We start from the raw sequence: 24,239 nt of genomic DNA on the forward strand, positions 1-24,239 counted from the left end.
AAGATCAATTAAAAAATACAACCTCCATCGCATACACATGGTTTTTCTTTGATTTGACCAAGTGACCTACTTCTTGACCCCAGATGACCCATATTCAAATTCGACTTAGATTTCATAAAGGCAATCATTCTGACCATATTTCATGAAAATCAATTGAAAAATACAGCCTCTATCGCATACACAAGGGTTTTCTTTGATTTGACCTAGTGACCTAGTTTTTGACCCCAGATGACCCATTTTCGAACTTGGTCTAGATTCTATCAAGGTAATCATTCTTACAAAACTTCAAGAAGATCAGCTGATAAGTACAGCCTCTACTGCATACACAAGGTTTTTCTATGATTTGACCTAGTGACCTTGTTTTTGACCCCAGATGACCCTTTTTTGAAATTGGCCTGGATTTCATCAAGGTAATCATTCTGACCAAAATTCATGAAGACCAATTGAAAAATACAGCCTCTATCGCATACACAAGGTTTTCCTTTGATTTGACCTAGTGACCTAGTTTTTGAACCCAGATGACCCATTTTCAAACTAGGCCTAGATTTCGTCAAGGTAATCATTCTGACAAAATTTCATGAAGATCAGTTGAAAAATACCGCCTCTATTGCATACACAAGCTAATTGTTGACAGACAGACGGATGACTGACGCCAGACATCGAGCAATCACAAAAACTCACCTACTCACCTGAGCATTGCTCAGGTGAATGCTCAGGTGAGCTAATAACAAAAACATGTCAAAAGTACATAGACAGTATGAAAATACTATATGATATATCAATTAATCAAAACACTAGTCCAAGGGAGATAATCTAAACAATATTAAAATTTAAAATTACTACATTTAAGCATCTTGTCCATATAGCTTTTTTTGTACATTCTTTTTTTTTTAATGTCTGTAAATCACAGACACTTTCGCATTAATTAGGTAATACTACTCAAGTATCCTCCAGTTCTGAAGTACATACTGCCTGTAAAGACTGGCACTAAAATGTCAAGTGGAAACATCCACTGTATGTAACAACTATATCCATTACCAAGGTTAAATACATTGACATACTACTACAAATTAACCAACATTTTGTCTATTCAGCAAAATACATTCTGACTTTATGAAGAAGAAAATAGATACAGATATCTGCAGATGTGTATTTGTATCTATGAAATTATATACAGTCCAACCTGTATAAAAGGACAAAAACTGGATAGCCAAAAGGTCTTTTTCTTTATTTGTATATGGTCTTTATTCACAGGTTAACAAGTACACCTGTAATACATGGAGGGGCACCTGGGGTCTTCCTCCACCATCAAAGCTGGAAAGTCGCCATATGACCTAAACTGTGCCGGTGCAAGGTTAAACCCAACAACAAAAAAAAAACACTTGCTAGAAATAAAGCCAAATGTACAAATGTAACAGAATGAAAACCTGTCAATATGGTTCCTGAAGAGGTGGTTCAAAACTTTCATTATTTTGTCAGTTTTTCTGTCTGCACCAGTATTAGGTTTAACACCATATTAACAAATAGTGACTTAAGTAGCATTTCCAAGTGTATACAGGTAGGGGATCAAACATACAACTTTTGAATGGAAAGGGACAACCTTTCTCTAACACAACAAAAAAACACATGCTCTATTACAGTGATTCTAGTCCATTCATTATTATACCAGTATACATATTATTTGACAGGTCCAGTACCCTCTTTTATATCAGGGCAATTTTAATGGTTCTGTGGGAATGCAAATGCGAAGTATTTTTCCAGACAAGTGAGATTATTTTATTGATATGTATTTCATTTAAAACATTTAAACATTTAAAAGTAAATCAAGTAATAAAACTATCAAGAAAGTTGTGTTCCAAACTTTCTACAATGGCCCGATAAACGATCCTCACCTTGTCGTATTGACCCTTGGCCTGTGTTCTCAAGGGCCCATATACTTTTTTGTGTGTGTTTACCACAGAGTCATTAAGAATACACACATGTGTAAACATTCCAGTACAATGCTAGCCAGGCTTGGATATCATGTCACATATAAAATGTCAAACTACCCTTCAAATATACCACTGCCAGCAATGGGTCATACTACATCCTGCAAAGCAGGCATACTTCTCTTGTCTTTTCATGGAATGAATTCACAAACTGGCTGATCTAGTTTTCAGGTATATGTTCCTTCGTCAGGTGTTATCATCGGATCATTTAAAGAACCTTCTGGAACACTAGCATTGTCTCTATCCACTACCTGTATAAGTTGTTTACCATGTTTGTTTATGACCCCTTCTTTTGGCATTTTAATATTGTTCTCATTCACTTCTCCACACATTGAATCATCATTGTTATCATCACTGGAATCATCACTCGAGGTGTCAGAGTCCACACTGTCATCATCACTACTGTACTCTGCTTCCATCAAAGCTAAATTCTGCAAAAGTTTAGCACTAAGGTAAGTGTGGTTAAGACTGACTAATAATCTAACAATTATTTCAGCTTAATTGTCACAACACAATTTGAACAAGAGCTCGTCGAACACGAAATGCCCCCCTTCATGCATTCAGTAATAGCACAAGGAACAGAAATTATATGCTCACTGTAAAAAAAAGTTCTACCATTCTGGTTTAATCTGACCTTGACCTTTAACCTATTAACCTAACAAGAGATTACAGAGTGATCTTGGCGCCATCCACTGAGCCATTTTTGAATGTTCCAAATTTCAAGACTAGCTCAAGGTCAAAATCAAGGTCAAATTTCATTTCAGTACAAAACAATGTGTCTGTGATCCAAATTTGAAAGCTGTGGCTTGAGAAATGTAAAAGTAGGTCACTAGATCAATTTCAAGGTCAAAGTTCATTTCGGTAGACAGAACTATGCATGTGCTTCAAATCTGGAGGCTGTAGCTTGAGAAATGCGAAAGTAGGTAATAGGTAAAAATCAATGTCAAATTTTAATTCAGAACACCAAAAAAAAAAGGCATGCGGTCCAAATTTGAAGCCTGTAGCTTCAGAAATGTGAAAGTAGGTCACTAGGTCAATCTCAAGATCAAAGTTAATTTCGGTACACAAAACTACGCATGTGGTTCAAATTTGAAGGCTGTAGCTTGAGAAATGTGAAAGTAGGTCACTAGGTCAAAATCAAGGTCAAATTTTATTTCGGAACACAAAACTATGCAAGTGGTCCAAATTTGAAGCCTGTACCTTCAGAAATGCGAAAGTAGGTCACTAGGTCAATCTCAAGATCAAAGTTCATTTCAGTACACAAAACTATGCAAGTGGTTCAAATTTGAAGGCTGTGGCTTGAGAAATGTTGAAGTAGGTCACTAGGTCAAAATCAAGGTCAAATTTTATTTCGGAACAAAAAACTATGCATGTGGTCCAAATTTGAAGCCTGTACCTTCAAAAATGTGAAAGTAGGTCACTAGGTCAATAACAAGGTCAAAGTTTTTTTCAGTACACAAACCTATGCATGTGGTCAAAATTTGAAGGCTGTAGCTACAGAAATGTGAAAGTAGGTCACGTGGTCAAGATCAAGGTCAACTCATGTCAAGGTTCATCTTGCCACTCAAAACTATACATGTGGTCCAAATTTAAATGATGCAAGTTATGGACATGAAGATTCTAAGTTTTTCCCTATATAAGTCTAAATGAACCATGTGACCCCCAGGGTGGGGCCATATTTGACCCTAGAGGGATAATTTGAACAAACTTGGTAGAGAACCACTCGATGATGCTACATTACAAAATATCAAAGCCATAGTCTTTGTGGTTTCAACAAGAAGATTTTCAAAGTTTTTCCCTATATAAGTCTATGTAAACCATGTGACCCCCAGGGCGGAGCCATATTTGACCCTAGGGGGATAATTTGAATAATCTTAGTAGAGGACCACTAGATGATTTCATATACAAAATATCAAAGCCCTAGGCCCTGTGGTTTTCAAAGTTTTTTCCTATATAAGTCTATATAAACCATGTGACCCCCGGGGTGGGGCCATATTTGACCCCAGGGAAATAATTTGAAAAATCTTGGTAGAGGACCACTAGATTGTGCTACATACCAAATATCAAAGCCCTAGGCCCTAAGGTTTTAGACAAGAAGATCAGAAACCATCTAACTGTTCCTGGCCAATGTGACTTTGACCTTTGACCTAATGACCTCAAAATCAATAGGGGTCATCTGCTGGACATGGCCAACCTAACTATCTTTTTTCCTGACACTAGGCCCAAGCGTTCTTGAGTTATTGCCCGGAAACTATTTTACTGTTCCTGGTCACTGTGACCTTGACCTTTGACATACTGACCTCAAAATCAATAGGGGTTATCTGCTGGTCATGACCAATCTCCCTATCAACTTTTGTGACCCTAGGCCTAAGCGTTCTTGAGTTATCATCCGGAAACCGTTTAACTGTTCAGGGTCACTGTGACCTTGACCTTTAATATACTGACCTCAAAATCAATAGGGGTCATCTGCTGGTCATGACCAACCTTCCTATCAATTTTCATGATCCTAGGCCCAAGGGTTCTTAATTTATCATCCGGAAACCGTTTTTACTATTAAGGGTCACTGTGACCTTGACCTTTGACATACAGACCTCAAAATCAATAGGGGTCATCTTCTGGTGATGACTAACCTCCCTATCAATTTTCATGATCCTAGGCCCAAGAGTTCTTGAGTTATCATCCGGAAAGGGATTGGTCTACATTCCGACCGACCGACCGACATCTGCAAAACAATATACCCCTCCTTCTTCGAAGGGGGGCATAATTAACCCTTACCCTGCTGAATTTCTATAATGAACTTGTCCACCTTTCAATTTGGACAGTACTATTTACTGTTAAAAGGGGTGCCTACCAAAAAGATACTGACTGAATGGCAAACAGTACAGATCATGATCAGACTGCACCGATGTGCAGGCTGATCATGATCTACACTGGCAGCAAAGGCAGACTCAATCGTGTCCAGCATTATAAAGGTTATGTATATACTAAACTAAACACAATTATTGTAAATGTTATTAGTTTTAAAAGTTTGCGCCTTCTAACATGTAAAACATGATTATAGCACAAACAATGTGTTTGCTATACAGACATAAAATGGCACACCTGTCAAAGACTTATGGCTGGTGCCTTTGTGACCCTGGCAGTGCAGGCCTAACTCTTGCTTGCAATACATCTTCTTATGCTTAACATTATCAAAAAGCTTCATTGGAATCCCTTGAATTGTTTAGCACTTGACATTGAGTGTTTCAGGTGGATGTACAGTGAGATTAAAATATTCCTCCCTCCAGTAACATAAAAACTAACAATTATTCTAAACATTCTTATCCTTTGAAGTTTGTTTAACAACTGGTCATTCATGTATGTTAACAAGGATTACATTAGAAAATCTACCATTTCTATATGTGGAGCTTCTGCATCATCTAACTGTTCTATATCAGCAGAATAATCGGGATCAGCTTCAAGTCTTCTCTGTAAGTCTTCATTCGCTGTAGCTAACTTTGGCAGGAAATCTCTCACCTGACTCAGAACTGTGAATATACAAAGCATATGATCACTATATGTCTGTACTGAATCAACACTTGGCTGTTTAATACAGAAAAACAAAAAAAAAAACTGAATCTTTGCTTATTGTTAACAGATAAGTCAGTATAAAGATATGCTGTATGAAAAATATTTTCCTGTTCTAACAAACCACAGTATCCTGTTAATGATAAACCAAGAACACAACATTACTACTCTCATTTATTCCTAAGCCAATATGAGGAAATGAAGAGATATGACCACATGTATTATGTAACAGGTAATAAATTCTTCCTTACAAAAAGGTATTAATTTATGACAAAGATATCTACCAATGATAAATCTCAGTGTTGGCACATCCTGATTGATTTGTTTGGTATGTGGTTTAGACATATTTAGACAATGGACGTCATTTAGCCAATAAATGAACAGAAAAAGTCTCTATTTATTGTATCACATGTCATCAGACTCCACTCCAAAACAAGATCACTAAGAAAGGTCTGTATCATTTACATGAAATAGTTTTTTTCCCTTTCCCTGTATACAACAGTTTTTGGGTTTCAACTAGAATTACTTGAAACAAGAGCTGTCTCCATAGGATGACATATGCCCCCGATGGCACTTTAAATGAGTAGTTATGGCCGATGTTAGAGTTTAGGACCTTTGACCTACGGAGCTGGGTCTTGCGCGCGACACGTCATCTTACTGTGTCACACATTCATGCGTAGTTATTTTAAAATCCATGCATGAATGACAAAGATATGGACCGGACACGCCCATCAATGCACTATCATGAAAAATGACCTTTACTGTCTAAGTGTGACCTTGACCTTTGAGCTACGGACCTGGGTCTTGCGCGCGACACGTCATCTTACTGTGGTACACATTCATGCCAAGTTATTTGAAAATCCATCCATCGATGACAAAGATATGGACCGGACACGCCCATCAATGCACTATCCTTTAATGTCTAAGTGTGACCTTGACCTTTGAGCTACGGACCTGGGTCTTGCGCACTACACGTCGTCTTACTGTGGTACACATTCATGCCAAGTTATTTGAAAATCCATCCATCGATGACAAAGATATGGACCGGACACGCCCATCAATGCACTATCCTTTAATGTCTAAGTGTGACCTTGACCTTTGAGCTACGGACCTGGGTCTTGCGCGTGACATGTCGTCTTACTGTGGTACACATTCATGCCAAGTTATTTGAAAATCCATCCATCGATGACAAAGATATGGACCGGACACGAAAATTGCGGACAGACTGACAGACCGACAGACTGACAGACGGTTCAAAAACTATATGCCTCCCTTCGGGGGCATAAAAACAAAACAAACAAAAAAACAACAACAAAAAGCACTAGGTGCCCCCCCCCCCCCCCCCACCACTCCTGTCACTGTACATGGTTTCATGACTCTAGGTGCAATATTTTTAAACCAAATGCAACACAAACTTTTAAGCACTTTATTTGTATTTTTCACTATGTGAAGGACTATAACTCTAGCCTAGCTGACTGAATATTCCTATATGGTCTCATGACTCTAGGTGAAATATTTTTAAGATATATGCAACAGGACTTTATCTGTATTTTTCACTCTGGTCTGCTTGTGTAAAATGCCAAACTGAACAACAGGTACGCAACTTCACATGCTATATAACAATCCTGTAATGTTTAGTCAAATACTTTTAATGTCTTTTATCCACCTGGTTATCAAACCTGAAGAAGATAATATGCCCATACATTCTGACTAAGCATGATGAGAAATGCTTCACTTATTTAGTAGATACTGTCAATTTTCCCAGTTTCAAGTAATTAAGGGCCATAACTCAAGAGTGACTAGGGGTATCCCGCTGGTTATCAACACTGTCTCAGATGTTATGCCTACAAACATTGTGACCAAATATAGTGAACACTGGACAAAAAGCACTAAAATACAAGATAGGCCCATTACCTGCACTCCAGAAAAAATAACTGGACATGAAAATATTCCTGAAAATATGAGCATGTCCACTTCATACACCAAGCTTCATTTAAATTGCATGGAAACTATAACAGTTGAGTACACAATGTTTTGATGTAGTTGTGACATTTCAAAGTCCAAAAAAAGGTCCATAACTCAAAAATGAGAAGGGACCTGAAAGTCCAAATAATATGCGCATGTCCACTTCATGTCGATGACATATCAGCTGAATGGAAACTGTAGGAGGTATTGAGTACACAAGAAAATGTGACAAATGAATGAATGGACAGACACACTGACACACGGACTGAAAGATGGACAGTTCAAACACTGTATGCCTCCTGGGTCTTCTACACCACTGGCATACAGACTTGAGAGAAGTCCTTATAAGGATGCTACAAAAGCTCCATTAACTGGTTGTTTACAGGTTTTTATATATTTTAGCTCTGGTGTCCCCTTAAAAGGGCTGAGCTGAACAATTTGAAGAAATTGGGAAGGGGTCCATCCAAGGATGTTACAGACCAAGTTTGGTGAAAATCCATGAACTGGTTTAAGAGAAGAAGCCAATTAAAAATTGTTCTTATTTTTAGTTCTGAGGCCATGCAGAAAAATTTACCAGGTAAACAACTTTGACATAGAGTCATTCAAAGATGCTACAGACCAAATCTGGTGAAGATCCATCAACCTTTATATGAGAAGAAGCTGTTTAACAGTTGTTTCTATTTTTAGTTTTGGCAGCACCTGAACGGAACTTAGCCCAACAAATTGAAGGTAGGTCCGTTGAAGAATGCTACAGACCAAGTTAAGTGAAGATCCACTGCGAGGTTCATGAGAACTCTTTTAGAGTTTTTTTTTTCTAGTTTTATCTCCGGCAACTTCTAAAGGGGACCAAAACAAATCATTTCAACAAAGCTACAGACCAAATTTGGTGAAAATTCATCAAGTTGTGTATGAGAAGGTAGTTAAAAGGTTTTCTATTTTAGCAGGGGTCAACTGGAACCATTTGAGCAAATCTGAAAATGGTACAAGCACAGATTCTACAGACCATGTGTGGTGTAATTCGGACCAGTTCTTGCAGAAAAGGTGTTTAAGTACAAATGTGGATGCTGGATGACAGACGAAAGCCGTATCTTCCACTATACTCATAGCTCACCATGAACAAAGTTCAGTTGAGCTAAAAACAAGAGCCCAAAGGGTTACATCAAAGGATGGGAGCAAAATTTAAAGAACTTGACTGTTGAAGCCCAAATGACAGGAACAACAAAGGGAAGAAATTCCAAAAAAAATCTAAGTCCACAAAAAATTCCTTACCAGGTACAGGTATGTCAAAATACACCTAAAAATTGGAGGTACCATCCATGTTGTACCACAGAAAAGTGGTCTTGGTTTTTCTCTACGGCCAATAATAAAAAAGTTTCAAAATAAGCTATTTATAGTAACATTAAAGGCAAGTAATTCAAACATTTTTTATTGTAAGTGAACAAAAAGGGGATCTGCCAAATAACAAGAGGGCCATGATGGCCCTATATCGCTCACCTGTTATTATTGCACGGTCCTCAGAAAAAATATCTAAGTCCAAAGGACAGGAACAAAGCGAAGAAATTTACCCAAAAAGAAAAAAAAATTCTTATAAGGTATATTTATGTCAAAAAGCACCTAAAAATTGGAGGTACCATCCATGTTGTACCACAGAAACGTGGTCTCAGTTTTTCCCTACGGCCAATAATAAAGAAGTTACTAAAAATAAGCTATTTATAGTAACGTAAAAGGGAAGTAATTAAAAAAAAAATATTGTAAGTGAACAAATGAAGGATCTGCCAAATAAATCTGTTGACATAAATGAAATTTCAGATCAGTATCTTCATTAGTTATGGAGATATACCCATTTTAATTTGAAACAAGCAAATTCGATGAATTGGAATCCCCCGCTGAAAGGGTCAGAGTTGAGGAACGGCAAAAAAATATATCCAGCAAAAAGTTAAGAATGTTACCAAGAAGCAAATAATTTCATTAGTCAAAATCAAATTAAAAGAAAATGAATGGTTTGTTTGGGTGGGGCTGGGGGGGGGGGGGGGGGAGGATACAACAGTTTACATGTTGATTATAAATATTGATAGAAAATGAAAAAAAAAAAAAAAAAAAAATGGGGGGGGGGGGGGGGGAACCAAGGTAAGGTGGTGATCAGGTGTAGGTACACAACATCACATGTTTATAATAAATGTTCATGGAAAAGAATGAAAGAAGTTTAATGAAATTCTTCCAATTGGTTGGTTTGTTATGTACAGATCTGTGGATTTTTAAACAATTAAAGGGCAATAACTATATGGAAAATTGACCAATCGAAAAAAACCTTGAAGGGCATCGTCGCAGTATCTTGGTTCATGTCTGTTTCAAGTTTGATGAAATTCTACCTGCTAGTTACTGAGAAATGGCTGCAGACGGACATTTTTCATTAAATCAAGGGCAATAACTCTGACGGAAATTGACCTATCAAAAAAAAAACTTGACGGGCATCAGCATAGTATCTTGGTTCATGTCTGTTTCAAGTTTGATGAAATTCTACCTGCTAGTTACTGAGAAATGGCTGCAGACGGACATTTTTCATTAAATCAAGGGCAATAACTCTGACGGAAATTGACCTATCAAAAAAAAAACTTGACGGGCATCAGCATAGTATCTTGGTTCATGTCTGTTTCAAATTTGATGAAATTCTACCTGTTAGTTACTGAGAAATAGCTGCAGACGGACATTTTTTATTAAATCAAGGGCAATAACTCTGACAGAAATTGACCAATCAAAAAAAAAACTTGACGGGCATCATCGCAGTATATTGGTTCATGTTTATTTCAAGTTTCATGAAATTCTACCAAGTAGTTACTGAGAAATGGCTGTGGACGGACGGACGGATGGACGGACGGACAACGCCATTTCAATACCCCCCTCCCGATTTCATCGGCGGGGGATAATAAAGGGAGGTAATTTGACATATAACCAGTTCATAGTTATCTACCCTGATTGTCTCAGTCTAACTAATAACAATAATGAAATTTCAAATAAGTCCTATAAGTACTTACTGATATAAATCCATTTTGATTACAATCAGGGGAGGTAATCAGATATAAAATAACTCTGGAACCTACGATTGGATCTGATTTGTCATGGAATCCAAGATTTATTGTTGTTGAAGATATTTTAGAAGTTTGTATCAAATAAAACCATAAATGAAGTCTCTATATGGCTGCAAAGCCAAAATAGACAATTCTGGACCTTTAAGGGGCCTTAACTCTGGAACCCATGATGGAATCTGGCCAGCTGAAGAAAGGAAGCAAGATCTTGTGGTGATACAAGTTGTGTGCAACTTTGGCCATAACTCTGAAACCCATAATGGGATCTGGCCAGTTCAAGAAAGGAACCGAGATCTTATGGTGACACAAGTTTTGTGCAAGTTTGATTAAATTCAAATCATAAATGAAGCTGCTATTGTGCAGACAAGGTCAAAATAGCTAATTCTGGCCCTTTAAGGGGCCATTACTCTGGAACCCATAACGGAATCTCACCAGTTCAAGAAAGGAACCAAGATCCTATGGTGATATAAGTTGTGTGCAAGTTTGGTTAAAATAAAATCATAAATGATGCTGCTATTGTGCAGACAAGGTCAAAATAGCTAATTCTGGCCTTTTCAGGGGCCATAACTCTGGAACCCATAATGGAATCTGGCCAGTTCAAGAAAGGAACCAAGATCTTATGGTGATACAAGTTGTGTGCAAGTTTGGTTAAAACAAGTGAATGAAGTATTGCCATGCAATACAAAGTCCCCTACTGGAAGGCACCTAACTTTCTCTACTGCAGTATAACATCATGAACTGATATCTGTCAATGATGTATAAACAATATTGTACTATTATATACAATATGTTATAACAACACACCTGGATTAAAATGTGCATATATAAAAACCCACAGTTGTTTTCATATTGAAATGTTTTTGCCGATTATAAAAAAGTTATCATATAAGTTATTTATAGTACCAACAAAGGGAAATTTATCTTAAAAAAAAAAAAAAAAAAAATAATAAAAAATATATAATATAAGTCCACAAGAAACTCTTGACCAGGTAGAGATAGGTCAAAATACACCTAAAAAATGGATGTAACATGCATGTTGTACCACAGAAAAGTGATCTCGATTTTTCTCTACGGCCAATAATAAACAAGAGGACCATGATGGTCCTGAATCGCTCACCTATCTCCACATGACCCAGTGTTCAACTGAGTATGACATCGTTATTTCTATTATTTGACATAGTGACCTAGTTTTTGAGCACATGTGACCTAGATATCATCAAGATAAAAAATTCTGACCAATTTTCATGAAGATCCATTGAAAAATATGGCCTCTAGAGAGGTCACAAGGTTTTTCTATTCTTTGACCTAATGACCTAGTTTTTGAAGGCACGTGACCCACTTTTAAACTTGACCTAGATATCATCAAGGTGAACATTCTCACCAACTTTCATGAAGATCTCGTGAAAAATATGGCCTCTAGAGAGGTCACAAGGTTTTTCTATTTTTCGACCTACTGACCTAGTTTTTGACCGCACATGACCCAGTTACAAACCTGACCTAGATATCATCAAGCTGAACATTCTCACCAATTTTCATGAAGATCCATTGAGAAATATGGCCTCTAGAGAGGTCACAAGGTTTTTTCTATTTTTAGACCTACTGACCTAGTTTTTGACCCCACGTGACCCAGTTTCGAATCTGACTTAGATATCATCAAGATGAACATTCTGACCAATATTCATGAAGATCTCATGAAAAATATGGCCTCTAGAGAGGTCAGAAGGTTTTTCTATTTTTAGATCTACTGACCTAGTTTTTAACCCCACGTGACCCAGTTTCGAACTTGACCTAGATATCTTCAAGGTAAACATTCTGACCAATTTTCATGAAGATCCATTTAAAAATATCGCCTCTAGAGAGGTCACAATGTTTTCCTATTTTTAGACCTACTGACCTAGTTTTTGACCGCACATGACCCAGTTTCGAACTTGACCTAGATATCATCAAGGTGAACATTCTGACCAATTTTCATGAAGATCCATTCAGAAATATGGCCACTAGAGAGGTCACAAGGTTTTTCTATTTTTAGATCTACTGACCTAGTTTTTAACCCCACATGACCCAGTTTCGAACTTGACCTAGATATCATCAAGATGAACATTCTGACCAATTTTCATGAAGATGCATTGAGAAATATGGCCTCTAGAGAGGTCACAAGGTTTTTCTATTTTTAGACCTAATGACCTAGTTTTTGACCCTACGTGACCCAGTTTCGAACTTGACCTAGATATCATCAAGATAAACATTCTGACCAATATTCATGAAGATCTCATGAAAAATATGGCCTCTAGAGAGGTCACAAGGTTTTTCTATTTTTAGACCTACTGACCTAGTTTTTGACCCCACGTGACCCAGTTTCGAACTTGACCTAGATATCATCAAGGTGAACATTCTGACCAATTTTCATGAAGATCTTGTGAAATATATGGCCTCTAGAGAGGTCACAAGGTTTTTCTATTTTTAGACCTACTGACCTAGTTTTTGATGGCACGTGACCCAGTTTCAAACTTGACCTAGATATCATCAAGATGAACATTCTGACCAACTTTCATAAAGACCCCATGAAAAATGTGACCTCTAGAGTGGTCACAAGCAAAATTTTACGGACGGACGCACGGACGGACGACGGACGACGGACACCGTGCGATCACAAAAGCTCACCTTGTCACTTTGTGACAGGTGAGCTAAAAAGTTACAATAAAATCTATTTATAGTAAAACAAAGGGACGTAATTCTAAAAACAAGGGTGCCTCATGGTGGTGAACATTTGGTCCAAGTTACATCAAAATCCCTCAAAGCATGAAGAAGAAATGCTCCGGACAAAGTCATTCTTGAATTTGACCTTTGATCTCTAAATATGACCTTGACCTTAGACCTAGGGACCTGGTTTTTGCGCATGACAATCCGTCTTATGTCGGTGAACATTTGTGCCAAGTTACATCAAAATCCCTTCATGCATGAAGAAGAAATGCTCCAGACAAAGTCATTCTTGTGTATGACCTTTGGTCTCTAAGTGTGACCTTGACATTAGACCCTGGGCTTGGGTTTTGCGCATAACATGTTGTCTCATCCAGGGGAATATTTGTGCCAACTGATATCTAAATCCTGTTTTCCAGTTTTAGACTGGACAGGAAAAAAATCCTACTGACCTTTGAACTCAAAGTGTGACCTTGACCTTTAAGCTAGGGTACTGGGTATTGCGCATGACATGTCATCTCATCATGGGGAACAATTATGCCAAGTGATATTGTAATCCCTTGATGGATGACAGAGTTCTGAATCGGACAGGAAAAAAAATTTATTGACCTTTGACCTCCAATTGTGACCTTGACCTTTGAGCTAAGGGTCCGGGATTTGCGCACGACACATCGTCTAATCATGGGGAACATTTGTGCCAAGTAATATTAAAATCCCTTAATGAATGTCAGAGTTATGGACCGGACACGAAACAGACCCTGTTCATGCTATGTTAACATTTGACTGCTAAGTGTGACCTTGACCTTTGAGCCAGGGGTCTGAAAGTTGTGCATGACACATTGTCTTATTATGAGGTACATTTGTGCCAAGTAATATTAAAATCCCTTCATGGACGGCAGAGTTATGGACCGGACAGGAAAAAAGCCCTGTTGACCTTTGACCTCAAATTGTGACCTTGACCTTTGAGCTAAGGGTCCGGGTTTTGCGCATGACACGTCATCTCATCATGGGGAACATTTATGCGAAGTAATATTAAAATCCCTTCATGGATGGGAGGGTTATGGACCGGACAGGAAAAAAGCCCTGTTGACCTTTGACCCCCAACTGTGACCTTGACCTTTGAGCTGGGGGTCCGGGTTTTGCGCATGACACGTTGTCTCATCATGGGAAACATTTGTGCCAAGTAATATTAAAATCCCTTCATGGATGGGAGAGTTATGGACCTGACAGGAAAAAAGCCCTGTTGACCTTTGACCTCCAATTGTGACCTTGACCTTTGAGCTAGGGGTCGGGTTTTGCGCACGACACGTCGTCTCATCATGGGGAACATTTGTGCCAAGTAATATTAAAATCCCTTCATGGATGACAGAGTTATGGACCGGACACGAAATTGCGGACAGAGGGACGGACGGACAGACAGACGGACAGACAGACAGATGGACGGAATGACAGAAAAGCGCATTCCTATAGTCCCCGAAACTGGTTTTCAACCAGTAGGGGACTAATAAAATCATAAATGAAGCTGCTATTGTGCAGACAAGGTCAAAATAGCTAATTCTGGCCTTTTCAGGGGCCATAACTCTGGAACCCATAAAGGAATCTGGCCAGTTCAAGAAAGGAACCAAGATCTTATGGTGATACAAGTTGTGTGCCAGTTTGATAAAAATCAAAACATAAATAAAGCTGCTACTGTGCAGACAAGGTCAAAATAGCTAATTTTGGCCCTTTCAGGGGCCATAACTCTGGAACCCATAATGGGATCTGGCCAGTTCAAGAAAGGAACCATGATCTTATGGTGATACTAGTTGTGTGCAAGTTTGGTTAAAATAAAATTATAAATGAAACCACTATTGTGCAGACACGAAATTGTTGATGGACGCACGGACGGACGGACGGACTGACGATGGACGAAGGGTGATCACAAAAGCTCACCTTGTCACTATGTGACAGGTGAGCTAAAAACAAGAGCACTGCAATGCAGAGCAATATACACAAAGCAAAGTCATATATGACCTCTGACCCCTAAGTGTGACCTTGACCTTGAAGTGAGTCATCCGAAACATGCACTCTGCACGTCGTCTCGGTGTGGTGAACATTTGTGCCAAGTTTCTTTGAAATCCTTCAAGCAGTTCAAGAGTTACAGAGCGGACACGAAACAAACTGATATGACCTTTGACCCCTAAGTGTGACCTTGACCTTGAAGCGAGACATCCAAAACATGTGCTCTGCATGTTGTCTCAGTGTGGTGAACATTTGTGTCAAGTTTCTTTGAAATCCTTCCAGGGGTTCAAGAGTTTGCTAACGGACGGACAGACAGACACCGGGGGTATAACATAATACATCCTTTGGGCATATAAAAAGTCATGAACATCTACACATTGTGTAATCATTAATACGGGTATGTATAAGTTTTACTGGAATTAGTGTGGAAGTATTTTGAACCACAAACAATTTGCAACTTACCAAATGTCTGCATGAAATGGACCACAGGACATACAAAATAGCTAAGTCACTGGTTACTTTCACTGTAATTTATGATAAACACATCCTCCTTTGTTTATCGTTACAACTCCTAGTAAACTGACAAGACAACATCCAAAGTAACTAGTAGAAACAAATATCAGTTTTTCTCACCTGAACTCTGCACTGGATTAAAGTTTTTTCTGAGGTCTTCTAATGTCCTGATATCTTTGTTTACAATCAGTTTTGTATCTGTAAAAAAACAAACAGAACATTTTTTAAACTTGGCCACTACTGAAAAAGATACATTCTGATAGCTTAAGGTCACAAAGGGATGACCAAAATGCTCAACTCCAGGGGTGCATTTGATTTACATGGAACTGAATGTAGATTCTGAGTCATATTTCTGTTTCAACAGTTTATTTAAATTTGAGCCGTGCCATGGGAAAACCAACATAGTGGATCCATGTTCGCTTTTAAAGCCTATTGGAATTGGAGAAACTGATAGCGAACAGCATGGATCCTGACCAGACTGCACGGATGCGCAGGCTGGTCTGGATCCATGCTGGTCGCAAACCCACTATGTTGGTTTTCTCATGGCGCGGCTCATTTTATGAAAACATGATACAAATAAATCAAACTAGAAAATGCTTTTGTAAAAAAGCGCATGTCTCCCCCAATGCAAAGTCCTATAGGCAAGAAGTCAATTGGGGTCAGGAGCGAAAGTCAAAGAGACACTGATGGTTGGCTGCAATAGGGATCATCTACTTGGCATGTCCAGTCATCCCGCTAAATTTCAACACTCTTGGCCTAGTGGTTCTCAAGTCACTGTTCAGGCTACTGTGACCTTGACCTTTGATCAAGTGACCTCAAAATAAATAGGGGTCATCTACTCTGCATGTCCAATCATCCTATTAAGTTTCAACATTGTAGGTCAAGTGGTTCTCAAGTTATTTCCAAAAAATGATTTTACATGAACAGGCCACTGTGACCTTGACCTTTAATAGACTGACCCCAAAATCAATAGGGGTCATCTACTCTGCATGAACAATCATCCTATGAAGTTTCAACATTCTGGGTCAAGTGGTTCTCAAGTAATTGATCGGAACTGGTTATCAATGTTCAGGCCCCTGTGACCTTGACCTTTAACGGAGTGACCCCAAAAACAATAGGGGTCATTTACTCTGCATGAACAATCATCCTATGAAGTTTCAACATTCTGGGTCGAGAGGTTCTCAAGTTATTGATTGGAAATGGTTTTCCATGTTCAGGCCCCTGTGGCCTTGACCTTTAACAGAGTGACCCTAAAATCGTTAGGGGTCATCTACTCTGCATGACCAATCATCCTATGAAGTTTCATCATTCTGGGTCAAGTGGTTCTCAAGTTACTGACCAGAAATGGTTTTCAATGTTCAGGCCCCTGTGACCTTGACCTTTCACAGACTGACCCCAAAATCATTAGGGGTCATCTACTCTGCATGACCAATCATCCTATGAAGTATCAACATTCTGGGTCAAGTGGTTCTCTAGTTATTGATCGGAAATGGTTTTCAATGTTCAGGCCCCAGTGACCTTGATCTTTGACGGAGTGACCCCAAAATCAATAGGGGTCATCTACTCTTCATGACCAATCATCCTATGAAGTTTCAACATTCTGGGTCAAGTGGTTCTCAAGTTATTGATCGAAAATGGTTTTCAATGTTCAGGCTCCTGTGACCTTGACCTTTAATGGAGTGACCCCAAAATCAATAGGGGTCATCTATTTTGCATGTACAATCATCCTATGAAGTTTCAACATTCTGTGTCATGTGGTTCTCTAGTTATTGATCAGAAATGGTTTTCCATGTTCAGGCCCCTGTGACCTTGACCTTTGATGGAGTGACCCCAAAATCAATAGGGGTCATCTACTCTTCATGACCAATCATCCTATGAAGTTTCAACATTCTGGGTCAAGTGGTTCTCTAGTTATTGATCGGAAATGGTTTTCAATGTTCAGGCCCCTGTGACCTTGACCTTTCACAGAGTGACCCCAAAATCAATAGGGGTCATCTACTCTACATGACCAATCATCCTATGAAGTTTCAACATTCTGGGTCAAGTGGTTCTCTAGTTATTGATCGGAAATGGTTTTCAATGTTCAGGCCCCTGTGACCTTGACCTTTGACGGAGTGACCCCAAAATCAATAGGGGTCATCTACTCTTCATGACCAATCATCCTATGAAGTTTCAACATTCTGGGTCAAGTGGTTCTCTAGTTATTGATCGGAAATGGTTTTCAATGTTCAGGCCCCTGTGACCTTGACCTTTGACGGAGTGACCCCAAAAACAATAGGGGTCGTCTACTCAAGCAGCCCTACAACCCTATTAAGTTTGAAGGTTCTAGGTCAAATGGTTCTCCAGTTATTGCTCGGAAATGAAGTGTGACGTACGGACGGACGGAAGGTCGGACGGACAGACAGACGGACGGACAGGGCAAAAACAATATGTCTCCTGGGGGAGACATAATTACCATTTGATTATGACTGAAAATGAATTAGAGTCAAAAGCTGCACAAATTATCCTAAAAGACTGACTAAACTAATCCAAACTGTGTTGTGGAACAATAACTGCAACATAATTATTGCATCTACTTGCATCATCTCTTTGACAGACAACAAGCAATATGCTGCACATTTCAGCTATGCAATTCCGATGTTGCAATAAATAATGACTTTTAATGTTATATCTTTTTTAAAGTCTTGAACTTAAGAAAAGTAAAAGCAACTACAGTAGCCACTGCATACTTCTTGTTTGTTGCCATTTGAAATCAGAACATAAAAATCATAGTGTTATAATATTAACTTTTAGCCTGCTGGTGGCAAGTGATTCTGCCTTTGCGACCAGTGCAGACCAAGATCAGCCTGCTCGCCCATGCAGGCTGATCTTGGTTTGCACTGTTCGCTTTCAGCCAGTAAATTTTCAGTGAACACCCCTTCAAATAATGAATGGCATTGCCAAAATAGAATGGAGAAGATTTTTGTCAAAATTGGGAAAAAACAAACCCTCCCTTATCTCCTTTAAAGCGCTCTCTCTTATAAGACAGTCCTCAGACTCTAGACTGACAATCTAGAGGGTTTTGCATATCACAGAAACTGTCAGAGACAAATAGGCACCATAATTATGCAAAGGATGATTAAACAATACCCAAAATGTTGAGTTGAACAATTTGAAGAGATGGAAATAAAACATTTTTTTTTACATGATTGTACTAAATTAATATGCATTGTCAAATGAATAACAACGAGTCAAATGAATAACAACGAATGCCCTGTAGCAATTTACACGTTATAACTTATCTCTGAAAACTGGCGACAATGAGCTTAAAAAAACTTTTCATCAGCCTCAGTTTGTTATTGGTGATACTTTCGTTGCTCAAAAATGTCTTGAAGTGATGGACAAATTAAAGCAGATACAAAGCAATGTAATGAACATTTTAGAATACAAAACTTAAGAAAATCAAAATGGAACAAACTTCATGTAATAATAAATGGAATTATAAAATGAAAGAAAGAGAAAAAAGATCTGTATAGTGTGTCAGAATATGTTACATGCCTGGTCAGCTTTTAGCACTGCTACAGATGCAATGCCTGCCAAAAACAAAAGTATAAGACAAGTTACAGAAAGGAAGACCTAAAGTATAGTAATGAGTGAATTTAGTCATATGTATTTATTCCAATTTTAGTCACATCTGCAGTCATGTTCACATTTTCAATGACTCCAGTCTTAGTGTTTGTTCTGCTCTGTGCCCAAGATTGTAAGCATATGATGCCATTAGCTGTTCAGTGTATGTTATCACCCAATTTGATTGGAGATCATACATTACTGATCCAGTTTCTCAAACTTATTAGCAGAGCTACTGGCATCACATTACGGTTAGACGTGTGAAAAAGAAAATGAATATTGTGTATACTATCGAGTTGAAAATTCGTGGAACTTTTTGGAATCGGTGTTGTTTGGGTTTCTTCCAGCAGTACACTATGGGCATCAAACTCCAACACAGTGTTACCTCCCCTTATCGGTACAGTACATATATTTCATCCACAGACCACTATCTTAAAAATTACTGACCAGTGTTTAACACTTGGAAAAAAACTATTGGCTATACAAAATGATGAGAATTATCAATAAACATCAAAAAGGTTCTTACTACCATCCCTACTCTATAGAGCTATAAAAAGATTAACCTTAAAAAACCCATAGATTGTTAACTTAGTAGTTCAGTAAATTAAACAGGGGTTTTCGAGAATTTCGGTAAACAGTGTTTTTCTCTGAGTAAAATTCTGGTCAAATTTTAAAAATGGTTTGTCTTTTGAGTTTAAAACAAGCTTTGTACATGTAAATGATTGTTTGTCATTCTCCCATACCAGACGTCTATGATAGCAGTATTTTTGCCTGAAAGTTGGACCCATTCTTCCTTCGAAAAAGAACCGTAATTTGACAATAATGTGATTAAAAAGAATTACAATTTAGTCATTGTCTACGATCCCAGGATTACATAAATTCTGATCTATATAAAGTCTGGAATTGGAACATAAACTATTTACATTAAAGTCCTCATTTCCAAACATTCACACGAAAAGAGACACAATTTCTTAGGCGATAGGCCTAATGAGATTCTGTTAGGTTTAAAAATTTCACAGTCCAAGCTTTTCAATTTTGAAGCAGCTATCATTTGTGACTGGTTTCTATGAAAATAATTTATGTAAAATTGTTGATGCAGTATGTTTTAACATGAATAACAGATATTAATTCAAATAAGTTTTTCTCTTCATCTTGGTAAATCTATACCGAACTTTCTTTTGTTTAGAATATTTGTTGAGTTTTCACATGTCGAGATTTAATATTAATGCAGTCTAAGATATAAAAAAACTTATACTTCATTCAGAAATCATGAATAATCATTAATGCAAATAATTGTAATAGCAGAGCTACCGGCGCTGCAAAGCGGCACCGACAGCGTCGCATTACGGTTAAACGTGTGAAAAACAAAATGAATAAAACTGTGTATAGAGTTACTATCGTGTTGAAAATTCATGGTACTTTTTTGGAATCGGTGTTGTTCGGGTTTCTTCCAGCACACAATGCTCATAGTAATTAATCAGTAAGACGTCAGTAGATGCTTATTTGAGCTGATGACGTCATACTTCCACATTGGGGCAATGATTAGCGGGTTCGCTTTGAAAACCAAAGGTCGGGAGTTCGATCCTCAACAGATGCATTTTTTTTATTTCTTTTTTATTTTATTTTTTATATTTATTAAGAGTTTTGAAAGCATTGTAAAAAATAAACTCATTCATGTGAAATTTAACAAGTGTTTTGTTAGAGATGTCAGGTTCCAATGTAATGTCTGTAGATAAAACTTATTTTTAAAAAAGGTTTTGGGGTCAAAATATACAGGCATTGAACTGTGAAAAGCACATAATGCTCTTCTCCCCGTTCACATATATTTCATCCACAAGCTTAAAAATCACTGACCAGAGTTTATTACTAGGAAAAAAAAAACTATTGCCTATGAATTATCAATAAACATCAAAAAGGCTCCTACTACCATTCCTATTCTATACCAGTAGTGCTAAAAGATTAACTATGAAAATGTCATAGACTGTTAACTTTGCAGTTCAGTAAATAAAACAGGAGTTTTCGAGAATTTTGGCAAACAGTGATTTTCTCTGGGTAAAATTCTCATCACTAACTTTTAAAGATGGCTAGTCTTTAGAATTTTAAACAAGCTTTGTACATGTAAATGATTTTCATTCTCCCATACCAGACGTCTGTCTGACATACAAATGTAGCAGTATTTTTGCCTTAAACTTTAAAGTTGGACACATTCTTCCTTCTAAAAAGAACCGTTACTTTCTTTAGTTTGTATATAGCATATTTGTAGAGTTTTTGCATGTCAAGGTTTAATCTTAATGCATTCTAAGACATTCATTCAGAAATCATGAATTATCATCAAAAATTTTCTTAAAATTTTAATAGATCTTTATAAACATATTCCTAAAACGGATCCATAATTAAAGATAATTCCAGCAGCACTCCTTTAATGTTCAAGGTTATTTTTCAAGGGAGCTCTGCCTTCTAGGTAGCACCTAAGTTCATATTGGATCTAATAGAACATAAACTTCCTAAAACGGATCCATAATTCCAGATATTTGCAATAACACCACTCCTTTAATTTTTTATGGGGCACTGATGATTTTTCAAGGGAGCTCTGCATTTTAGGTAGCACGTAATTTCATATTATTGGATATGGTGTATATGAAAGCAACTCTGTAAAACCAGATGTCATCATGTTAAAATCATGAATACTTTAACGTCCGAAAACTACCTGACCGATTCATATACAGTTTACAGAAGTCGTTATCTGATTGGCAGTGGCTAGGTAGCCGGTTTCGGCTACCTAGACCTTTAGTCTACGTAGCCGGTTCTGGCTACCTAGACTAAAGGTCTAGGTAGCCGGCTCTATATACATATCGTATATGAAACATGCAAGTAAAGGTAGCCGGCTTTAATAAACTGTATCTATAAAGGATTATAAGGATCATTATATTAGTTAAATAAAATACATTTCTTGTGATTTATTGTTTATTATTTGTGTTAAATACCTGTTAATTTGCCATATTTACGCACTTATATCATATCGGCGGAAATTTTGTTATGTTAGAATGTACTCAATACATATTCAAGATACAGTGATTAAATCTTTAAAGAAAACAAAACAAACAGTTATGAAAAGATAAAACAAAGAGTATCATCGTACATAAAATGATGCGGCTCTACTGAACATAATGGCGTTTGATCATTTCCTATGCCTTTTTTAAGTGAAAATTTTAAGTAATCATCTCTTTCGCACTTCTATGTGCGTCTTTAATTAATTAACTAATTACTTATTAATTTCTTCGCTGGTTTGTCTATAAGTCAATGATCTTGATTGGTTCTAATTGTTTGTTTGAACATTTATTCTAAGGTAGCGTGATAAATGTGAAATGTATAATTACATGTACATATCAAAAGACTAAATTCTAAAGGATCGCTGGCAATTGAAATCATCTATCAATTTTTAATATTTATTTTTTTCAATTTACAACAAACTACAAAATTTTATTAAAAAGTTTACTTTTAATTAATAAACATGCCATTTAAACACGCCGACGACGATAACGACACTTTGATCATTTAATGATAAACATAACATAATATGGGCCGATATCATACGAGTGCGTAAATACGGCGAAATAAACAGGTAAATCACATATTTTTAGTAAATAATAAGTCACAAAATTGTAATTTATTTAACTTATATAATGATCCTTTATAACAAAGTTTATTAAAGCCGGCTACCTTGACTTCTGTGTTCATATATGATATGTACATATATAATAGAAGTGGCTACCTAGACCTTTAGTCTAGGTAGCTAGAACCGGCTACGTAGACTTTTGGTCTAGGTAGCCGGAACCGGCTACCTAGCCACTAGTCTAAATAATGAGACCTCGGGTAGACCGATTTTACATTTTGATATTTTACGTTGTCTACCTAGAGGTCTCAACCAGAAACAATCAAAACTGTGGTGGAAACTGTGGTCGATTGAAATTACGATTTATCAGAAGTCACGATTTTTCTTTAGCCCTAACTGCTTACCTGTTGTTTTAAATCATAAAAAGTAAATAAAAAACATAAGAACAGGACATATTTATCAAGAATTTCTGTTGTAAAAAATTTAAACCTCTAACGTTTCAATCGTCTTCATGTAATGGCGGTCGGAGGCGTGACCAATGAAAACGCTTCGTGTAGTAATGTGTTTACCGGTGATCGGCCATTTTCCAATATGTAGTACACTCGTGTTAAACCTTGGCATTTTTTTAACTGCCATAGTTTTAATTTTTCTCAAGAAATCTCGGTAATATCTACATCATTGAAAAGGAAAAATTACAGGCTTTCTATGTATGTATTTCTTTTTTTTATCCGTTGCATTATTATAACATAATTCTCGCCCAACGGATTCCATTGGGTGTTACTTACGCAAAGAAGAGGGCAGTGCTATCACATTCTATACCTTTTCTGGTTTGTACTCGGAGGCGGATATCGACAAGTCAAAAAATATAACGATATTCAACTCTCGAGTACAATTATTTGGACTACCTAGCCACTGCCTATCTGATTGACATGACAAACGTGATCACTATTACCTCTTGCATCAGGATTGATATCCATCAAAACTTTTGAATTCTTCGACGTTTTATCATCCATAATCTTTATCTGTGAATCTCGCTAATAACTAAAAGCATGCACAAACTTTCCAGGGCGCAGACATCTTTGGTACAGTATAAAGTTTCAACTAAACTGAATATTTCTGTTTTTTGATATCATAGCACCAATACAAGGAAAAAATAGGCTGGCATAACAGTTATTTATTATTTGTTAAAGTTTTAATGCGCATATT

The 24,239-nt window shown here is 37.3% G+C and overlaps 1 protein-coding gene across 1 annotated transcript; it reads right to left on the bottom strand.

Annotated features, from left to right (window-relative positions):
* Positions 1-1,949: 1,949 nt before the first annotated feature.
* Positions 1,950-24,121, bottom strand: LOC123528754 (NOP protein chaperone 1-like). Its single transcript, XM_045308717.2, has 4 exons — positions 23,986-24,121; positions 15,935-16,012; positions 5,379-5,515; positions 1,950-2,419 (listed from the first exon to the last, which is right to left on the bottom strand). The coding sequence occupies exons 1-4, from the start codon at positions 24,044-24,046 to the stop codon at positions 2,156-2,158; spliced, it is 540 nt and encodes a 179-aa protein (XP_045164652.2). The 5' UTR covers positions 24,047-24,121; the 3' UTR covers positions 1,950-2,155.
* Positions 24,122-24,239: the final 118 nt, after the last annotated feature.

This window comes from Mercenaria mercenaria, chromosome 13 (assembly GCF_021730395.1).
Source record: "Mercenaria mercenaria strain notata chromosome 13, MADL_Memer_1, whole genome shotgun sequence".
NCBI classification, from domain to species: domain Eukaryota; kingdom Metazoa; phylum Mollusca; class Bivalvia; order Venerida; family Veneridae; genus Mercenaria; species Mercenaria mercenaria.